The 9,052-nt window shown below is 45.1% G+C and overlaps 1 protein-coding gene across 1 annotated transcript; it reads right to left on the bottom strand.

The window, feature by feature from the left end:
• Positions 1–2,495: 2,495 nt before the first annotated feature.
• LOC123039618 (uncharacterized) lies at positions 2,496–4,738 on the bottom strand. Its single transcript, XM_044462703.1, has 4 exons — positions 4,645–4,738; positions 4,455–4,530; positions 3,289–3,895; positions 2,496–3,228 (listed from the first exon to the last, which is right to left on the bottom strand). The coding sequence occupies exons 1-4, from the start codon at positions 4,736–4,738 to the stop codon at positions 3,091–3,093; spliced, it is 915 nt and encodes a 304-aa protein (XP_044318638.1). The 3' UTR covers positions 2,496–3,090.
• Between the last annotated feature and the right edge of the window lie 4,314 nt (positions 4,739–9,052).

Raw genomic sequence — 9,052 nt, 5'->3', positions numbered from 1 at the left:
ATTAGCAGCAGCGTGGGTCAATATAATGCGCTACTAGCTAGTAAGCGCCTATCTATAAGCTATTTCCTAGTAGTGTGTACTGAATTGCAGACTTTGTTTGATTTGAACTTTAATAAGATGGTCGCATGCATCATTCTCATGCAGAGGCCGGGGGTCTTCCTCCTTCTAAAAAAACATTTCTCTATGTTCAGTTTTAAATAGGAATATGTTTGTGAGACACAATTTTTTACAAGGCAGTCCTATTAAAGGAACTTTGAATCTTTTCCACTTGGATCTTGCGGATAGTCCCACACCCTTGCCGGAACTTGCTTAGAGAATGGTTCTAGAGTCACAAGGCAGGGAGCAAGGTGGGGATATAGTGTGTGGTAAAACACTACCACACCCACCCATTCTCAGCCTCCACAACCGCATCCGTGCAACATACGCCTTTGAAGAGAGATTTTTTCCTCCCTCGTATTGTTCACCAACATAAACCTCGGTGTCACCTATTGATTGGTAGCTCCACCTGTTCGGATGGTGCCTCCCCCTGTGGTGGCGACAAAGTTTGCACTAGTCTTTCTAGTCAAACTCTAAAATGGAATCATAGCCTCCGTTGGTACCAAAGGTTTCTTAAGTTAGCAGAAATTGAAATATTGTTAGGCGTCCATGACTTTATGTGTTTCATGCATCACTTGTTTAAGTAACATGTATATCTTGCTAAACCCACAACCAACACCAAGCACTCGTTTCACATCATTGAAGTGTAGCTTGTGTTCATAATTCTTCAATGACCACAAAAAGAATATACATGAAGTCAAGTTGTTTCTACATGAGCCATTGTATAGTACATGATCCCAAAAGAAATGAATACCTTCCTGAACGATGTACCCATGCTATATATACATCCATGAACTTGTTTGGAAACAAAACTGCGTGTAGGTTGAGTGTGATGGTCCTCGCAAATGGGTCATGCTATAGTCTTACCTTTCTTCCCTTCCAATCTAATATATCTGAGCTATGAGATATTGGAGGAAAACAAAGAGACTAGATAGCATCTCCTTCGTTTAGTTTATTTGCATTTGTGCAAGGCGGTCTGGGTTACATGCTTTATCTATGATGCATTTTCAAGATATTATGATGATGTTATCCTGTTAGTTGATACTATGGTTCTCTGATAAGAAAACTTACGCTATATGGTAGAAACATGAGCCAGATCATAGCATGCAACCTCTCGGCATGAGCTCCACCTGCAGGCACAGTGAACAGTGTCCCCATGATCACCTGAACAGGCTCATTTCTCTAAGTTCAGCATTACAATCTGTGATTTACTATGAGACGGGAGTATCTTTGCAAGGCACTAGATTATAGGGAGTTAAATATTTGTGCAAAGAAGGGTGCGGTTACTAGCGTGTAATAAAATATTTGTATGAATGGAAATTTGATACTCGTTAGCACCTTCCATCGTTTAAAGACCAACTTACATATTTTGGTGTGACTTGTGCAAATATTGTAGGGGTGGCTTACCTCCTAAGGGCCACCTCGTGGTTTAGTGACGGAAAATAAGCAGTTTGTCTAATTCACATCTAGATGTTTTTTAAGGATGTCACATCTAAGCTCTCACAAATATATAATTCATTAACAAGAAAAAAAAATTAAACCACAAGCAAAGTGGACATCAGCTTAGATGTGACATAACTATATCACATCTAGATGTGTCCTAGAAAGATCCAGATAGAAAAGCAATGCAATCTGCGAAGGGACGCCGCCCGGCCGGCGCCCTTCATGGTCGCTCCCGCCCCACCGCAACGACAACGGGGTAGGGTGAGGGCATGTTCGGCCGCACGGCACGGCACGCTGCCGCCATCTTCGTCACGCAGAGCCCACGCCTCCCACGCCCTTACTCGTTTCCCTTCCCGCACCCTTCATCAGCACAAACCACCGTCAGTCAGGATGTCGCCTCCCTCTGCTGCGACGCCGAAGGGCGAGCTCGTGCTTTAGCTGCATGGCTCCGCCGAGATGGGTGAGCAGAGCCGCGCCCTACTTCTTAGCCGCCTGTCTTTCCCCACCGCCCCCATCACCTGCTATGGTACGCCCCATCACTAGTTGTTTCTGATTCGAGTGGGAACTACAACTGAGATCTCACCACGTTGCTCCATCGATTTGCGGTGTTGCTTCTGCAGGTGACGTGCTGATCAATTAATGCGTGGTTCGCCAACCGTTGTAATTCCCTGCTCTGTTTACACTGCAGAAATGCCTGCTTCCTGTAGCCATTTTTCCCGTCTGTATCATACTGTTGCTCGACAGCAGCCTTCGTTACTGCAAAAAAATTGGGTAGTTCAAAATATTTGAAGTCTGCTGCAGACTACGCATGCGTCTGAAATCAAGATTGGTTCACACCTCCAGCAAATACTCGGTAAACTGGAACTGCGAGTGATATTTGCATGTCAATTTATAGGACTATTACTAAGTAAACATTGTTGAAGACTAATGAATAAGAGTATAAGACTGTAAGGCACTTCTGCTTCAGAACAGCATTTTTTTTAGAGGAAAGGCATCGGCCGAGCCCAAGAGGAGGCTCGAACCTAGCCCGACTTTGAATTAACAAAGCCATCAACCGGTCAGGATTACATCGATCAACCACATACATGCAACATGAAAAAGAAAGAAAAGGAAGACACTGAGGCAGAACAACCTCAGGCGGCCGATACAAGGTGCAAAACAGGACAGTGCACAAACCAAAGACTACACAAGCAGCTACCAAGATGAAACTGAAGAACTAAGCTTGAGCAGTCAAGGTCTTCGTCCACCGAAGCAATCAGCACCGGACAAACATCAAACTTGTGGAAAGCAACAATGTGAAAGGAGAAGGCTCAAGTCCACTCCAGCATGATGAACAACCTGGGCATAATGAAATCCGTCTTCGTTGCCGTAGGAGGCCACAACCTTCTCGTCGTCGGCAGGCGAAGTGGTTCCCCAAGAACCCGAATTCACAAATGGCAACCAGATGTATCATGGGAGGGGCTGCAACAGACCACATTGTGCTCCACAAGAAACTTCAGTTGCCATGGCACAGCCACGAAGGAGACGCGCACTGCAAGATAGGAACGCGAACTAAATCGACACGGCGAGAGGTTGATGAAGAGCAATGCCGCCACTGCAGCCACCAATACATCCAAACTCGACATCCACCCCGCAGTACAAGGACGGCGCCTTCAGGAAGGGGAACAGTGCCGTAGCGGCGCCGTCGTCCTGAAATAGGACCAAGGTTTTCACCTAGATGCAGGGGCAGATGGGTGGGGGGTGGGATACCTCAACGAAGCCTCCAAGAAGTAGTTCGACGCCGCGGCATCGTCGTGGTTGTGGCCGCCGGCGGCGGCCAAGGGTTTCCCCCGGTCCCAGGAGCCCCACCGCCAAAACACCGGCAACCACCGGATCCGGCGAGCAGGGCCGCACCGGAGCTGAGATCGAACGGGAGAAGGTGAGGAGGGTGGATTTGGAGCTGGCCGATTCAGATCTGGAGGCCGACCGACGGAGGAAATCCGGCCACCGCGAGCTCCATCCACCGGGGCCTCGCCGCCCAAGCAAGCCGAGGAGCCCAGCCGAGCACCCGCAGCCGCCGTCCGCCGCAGGGAACAACGCTGCCCACCTTGACCGGGGCCGCCACCCCGGCACACCATGCCCTCCGCGCGAGGCAGGAGCGGCAAGCCTCGCCGCCACCTTCCTCGGCGCCGCGCGGGCTTGCCGGCAGCTGTCTCCGGTGGCGGCAAGGTCGGGAGGGAGGAGGGGAGAGGCCGGCGGCGGGCTAGGGTTGGGGGCCGCCCGAGTCGCCCCAAGGGAGCGACGCGGGGGCGGGTGAGGGAGCAACGACAAACTTTTTCCGCTCGCTTCAGTCTGATTCGCGTAATGGAGTGGGTTGCTTCAGAACAACATGACACCATATTCTCATCAATTTGATGTTTTAAAACATAGAGCAACTATCGAGCCCTTGCATTTCCACGGACCTTTTTTACCAATTAACGCTTTTACAATACTCATGACCACTCAAGCAGATCAGTGTACAAGTTACAACAGCAGAGTATTAGAACTCTAAATCGAAAGAAGAACAGATAAACTAACCTAACGCTCTACACATTTACAGGCTAATACCTCTTTTGCTATTATAGCATTCTTATTAGAGATGGAGGGTGGGTAAAGTGGTCTACTTTGCTCGTTGAGCCCAATTTGTTTCTTCGACCTTCTGTTGGAGATGATGAAGGAGTCCTAGAAGCTGTTGAGCATCTGAACGAAATGCTAGACAAAAAATTGTCTGCCAGAACATGTCCGACCGACATTTTAGTCTGTGGATTAAGCCAAGGAGGTCAAGTGCTGAAATCTGCATCTGATAATTTTTGGTTTCAAGACAGTACTTACTGACAGAATTTCTATTTTCCATTCTTTCTCCACAGGCACTGTAGCCATAGCAAAGTATTCTCTACCTCCAGACTTTAGGTGGGTGTGTTGTTTTCAGTGGTTCAGCTCCTCTAAGCAAATCATTTGCTGACAGGGTAACACCTGAAGCAAGAAAGGTAACAACAGCCCAACAACCATGGTTAAACTAAATATATTTCGTAGATGAATCCTCTTGCAAATGTGTTGTCTCTGAAATCTGAATCCTTGAAAACCTACAGACACCGGGTTTATGGTTCCATGGGATGATGGACGGGGTGGTACTGTTTGAAGCTGGGCACGCCGTGTATGCATTTCTGTAAGAGCTTGGCATGGCCTGCTAATTCATGGTGGTACACAAACATGCTCGATGCCATGGCTGATAAATTTCAAGATTGGAGCTTGATTTTTTACCTTGTCTGACCATATTGTTCTTTCTTGTTTTTTGCCCCGAAGATGTATGTTTTCAGACATATCCCACTCTTGGGCACTCACAAGTAGATGAATAGGTATAGTATTTTCGCCAATGGATATTCGACCGTCTAGGAATCTCTCATGAAACCAAAGCTGCAACACCATCGCGTTGTCTTGACCACAAAGATTTTCACTAGCTACTCAAATTCATGGGTACCATTTCTAGAGGCCACAGTGCTACTACATCAACTTGAGTGACCTGAATCTCAGTTTCTCTCGCCACACAAAATTTTGGAACATGATGTAGTGAAATGTTTATGAGAGTGCTAGTTGATTAGTTCTCTGGCATCTCAATTCGTGTGCTCATGACTAGCTCTGATTTGTTGGTGCTTTGATCAACTGTCACGTGGTGAGACTCGCAAGAAGGCTCTGGGCTCACATGGCTTTGACTTATCAGCGATTCATGTTATTGTTTGACCGTACCTACAGATTTAGCCTAATTCTATGGCAAATTATTTTATAGTTGACAGAACCGACAGGTCCAACTGAAAAAATGGGGAAATTTTATCTTTGCAATGGGCTTCAGCATTTCCTCCAGTTTGTAACAACCCGCAAGCGGAGTGTTCATATATATTTTCCCTTAAAAATGATCCATGTAAAATGGTTCCACGAGTCTACCGAGCCTGTTCAGAACTATGGTGTGTGAGTTTATATTTTGTATTGCAAGTCTATAGTCCTCGATTAGAACTACTTGGATTTGCTAAAACCGCATGTGGCAGGCCTGGTGGAGAATCTTCAAATCATTCAAAAAAAAAGTTTTGCTAATAAACTCTCGTTCTATTGCTTCCATAATTTCGTAGGACAATTTGACATGTACGTATTATGGGATTTGTCCCATTTTGAGCAAGGAAAGTTCTTTCTTCTTTCGAAAGGAAAAAATAGGCAAGTTCAATCAAGTTTGTCAGGATCTCTCAACCAAATTTGTGTCCCACTCGTTGGTGTCTAAGAGAATGCGATGGTTGGGTTCTCCACCACACCACCACCCAGGACGGGCAATAGTTGCAGAGCCACATAGCACACCAACAGAGTGATCACCCATCACCAAGCTAACAAAAAATCCTACACCCAGGGACACCATCTTTCATGGTTTTCTCATGCTAATGATGCATGCACAAAAGCATTTCTATTGGCTCGCCGAGGCCTCTCCACCAATTGCATGTGCCACCAGCTGAGTGGAATTGAAATCTAATTTGACCCGTGTGACTTCTTGTGTTTCATCATGCATTTTTACATACATTTCTCGCTACACCACAACTAACACAAATGCATCATTTCTTATCTCTTGACAACGTCAAACAAATAACACTTTTAGTGTGATACCCCTATACTATATATGTATGCCTTCATGCACTTGCTTTGAGAACAAAAATATGTGTAGTCCAAGAGTGATAATGCTCATATAAGTGTGTCATGCTTGGCTTACATTTCCAGCCCTAAATCAATATATCAGTGAGCTCTAAGATACTGGACGACAACAAAGAAACTAGAAGGCATTTTAGTCTCTCTTTTTTCGGCATCTTATACAATGAAAGCTTATTCACGTGTTGTCTTGTCAAAGATTTTTTTAATAGAGTAGCGAAATTGTTGTATGCCTTCCTAAATGGAAGTGCCACACGATTTATCCGGAAAAGAAAACCTGTGCATCCATTCCAATCCAAACTTTCCAATCGGCATCATATATAGCACTGGCAATGATGAAGATAGTTGGAACGTGAAGGCCGCTTTTGAGTATGAATGTGTTTGTAGAGCACGAGTATTTTTCCTTGTTTGGAAGACATTCCAATTGTCTCTACACACTGATTCAAGTCTTCGCTCCTCGTAATAGAAGAGATGTATGACAATCCCTAAAAAAATTGAAAATTTACTTGTAAATCGATGCTCGAGTACCATTGTTAGTGGTTTCCGTGGACAAATACTGACATATTTGCTGTGTGTGATGCAAGTGTGCTCGGGTCCTAAAGTGAACATCTGGTAGTTGGTTAAGGAAGTTGTTCCACATCACTCGCATGCTGCTGCCATCACTGTTCAACCCGTTTACCACACCCGCATAACCCACACCAAGTGGTCTTCCCACGCCATTCGGCAGCATAACCTACCACTGCATCACCGATCACGGCTCCACTGAGACGGGCAAGCGAGGGCTCGCGTGGATCACCCATACTACTACCCCACCCATTTCCCTCCCCCACACTTTGCACGCCAAGTTTCCCTGCATCAAGCGAAAAAAATCAGCAACCGCCGAAATATCTACCTCTCCCACCCCTTTCCGTCACCACCAAGAGCCACATTTTCTTTCTTTCCACCTCACTTCCTAAGCACTCTAGCCACTTCCGTGCTTTCTTGCTCGCTCTCCCCGTCTCGCATCCAAACGCCGCGGACGCCATGATCTCCAGGAATGACCCTCCAACGGTTCCTCCGACGACGACGAATCTCTCACCGGCCAGGTATTCCTGTCTCCTCTCTCTCGCTTACCTAGGATTAGGGTAATTGTCTGGAATTGAGGATTTTAACGTGGCAGACGATTTGAGCCATTTCTTCCTCTTATAGCTCCCTAGGACCATCATTTCCAAAGAATGTAGCGGGGTAGCTGAAGTCTGCCTGCTCTTCGTCAGCATTAATCCTCATGTGTGAAGTTAATGACTTTTGAAATTGTGGGCAGTGGGAGAAAGTTTTGGGCATGTGTAGAGAAGGTTAGTCCCAGCTTTGTTGTTATAAACCATTGGTTATATTAGATGTGATTCAGACATTGTCATTGTGCTATTTTATTCTGGATGTGTTGTCACAGTTCTATGTGAGTGCTATTTTAATTGATGGCATCCATTCTATGTTACAATATTCTGAAGTGAAATGATGACAATGCTATTTTAATCGATAACATAAGTTCTATGTTATAAAATTTTGTGCATGTACATATCGGTTAGTATTAATTTGACGTCATTCAAACACTGTCGTTGTGCTATTGCAGTTATATTTAGTTTTCTCATAAAATTGGCACTATATTATCACACATGACTAAGAAATTTACAACGCTGTTGAAGTTAATTTAGCATGTGATGTTCCTGAATTTCGTTGTTGTCTCAGTAGCAATTAATTCATTTGCACATTGAATTTTTTTAGAAGATCTGTCATAATTATTGTGTTTCTTCAGTTTTGCAAAAGCGTGTGTAGTGGGTAGCCTTATGTCATACAGTTTTCTTTACCGTGTGTAATATACTTAAATAATGCAAGTGCTTAACTGAGGCAACGAGTTTGTGATCGCCCCCCCCCCCTCTGTCACAGACAATTGATAAAGAAAGTTGTGTGTGAAAAGCTTTTCCAATGCAAATGTTTTTTCCAAATATATTGGTTGGGAAGCTACGCTGATCTCACATGGCTTGTCCGGCGCAATTGTCTGCGTTAGCTCTCCCGATCACACATGACCATATACGCTAAGCATGTCGGAATGAAAGAGATATCACAGATTGTAAATATATTTCTTCCAACGCCGTCCATTGGCAACCAATTAGAAGTATCTTGTATTACTATCACCCATCAAAATGAAATCAGCTTTGGATCACTCATAGTATTTGATCTCCTCTTCTCGTAAAAGATGGGCAATCTTATCATTAGATTGATTTTTGAATCCAATCTCTTCTTGAGATAAGGTGCACGCTCTGCAATTTTGTCCAGGTCGTCAATAATGGTAGAGACTCGTTGTTTTTCTTTTTTACATATCCCGTTGGTCTGTTCCGCCCATCCAGTGAGGTGTTTGTAAGGGCATACTTGTCCCTTAGTAGTTTTGGTGATTGATGACAATGCTTTTGCGGGCTAATCATGTGCATTGAGCTTTTCAGATATATCATGACTGAACACAAGACGATTTGATGCCCCTCGAAGATTATTGAAGACAACATTTCTCTACGTTTCTTTTCGGTGGAGTTGAGTCGTAGGAAAGCAGTACTATTAAGAGGGGATCCGCATTGGAAAGGTTTGGGTGGAATCTCACATACACGTTCCTTTTGCACCGCCTTTCCTTTGGCTCTTTGAAGTTTCCTCCGTCTCACCGTGTCTCTGCGAAATGAAGGACTCCGAGTGTTGCTATTCACAGGCTGGCGGTAGTACTGCTCCCCAGAGCGGTACTACCGCAGGCACCAGCGGTAGTACCGGGCTCCGGCACGGTAGTACAGTGGGTTCC

Source organism: Triticum aestivum, chromosome 2B (assembly GCF_018294505.1).
Source record: "Triticum aestivum cultivar Chinese Spring chromosome 2B, IWGSC CS RefSeq v2.1, whole genome shotgun sequence".
In the NCBI taxonomy this organism is placed as follows: Eukaryota; Viridiplantae; Streptophyta; class Magnoliopsida; order Poales; family Poaceae; genus Triticum; species Triticum aestivum.
The sequence above is the reverse complement of the archived record's forward strand: the minus strand, read 5'-3'. Positions and strand labels throughout refer to the sequence as shown.

Excerpts from the sequence above, each read along its gene's own strand:
- LOC123039618 (XM_044462703.1), bottom strand. The coding sequence starts at position 4,738 with ATGCCAAGCTCTTACAGAAATGCATACACGGCGTGCCCAGCTTCAAAC. Across the intron at positions 4,531-4,644 it reads GAACCATAAACCCGGTGTCT|GTGTTACCCTGTCAGCAAAT; the intron begins GTAGGTTTTCAA and ends TTCTTGCTTCAG. Across the intron at positions 3,229-3,288 it reads TTCTTGGAGGCTTCGTTGAG|GACGACGGCGCCGCTACGGC; the intron begins GTATCCCACCCC and ends GTCCTATTTCAG.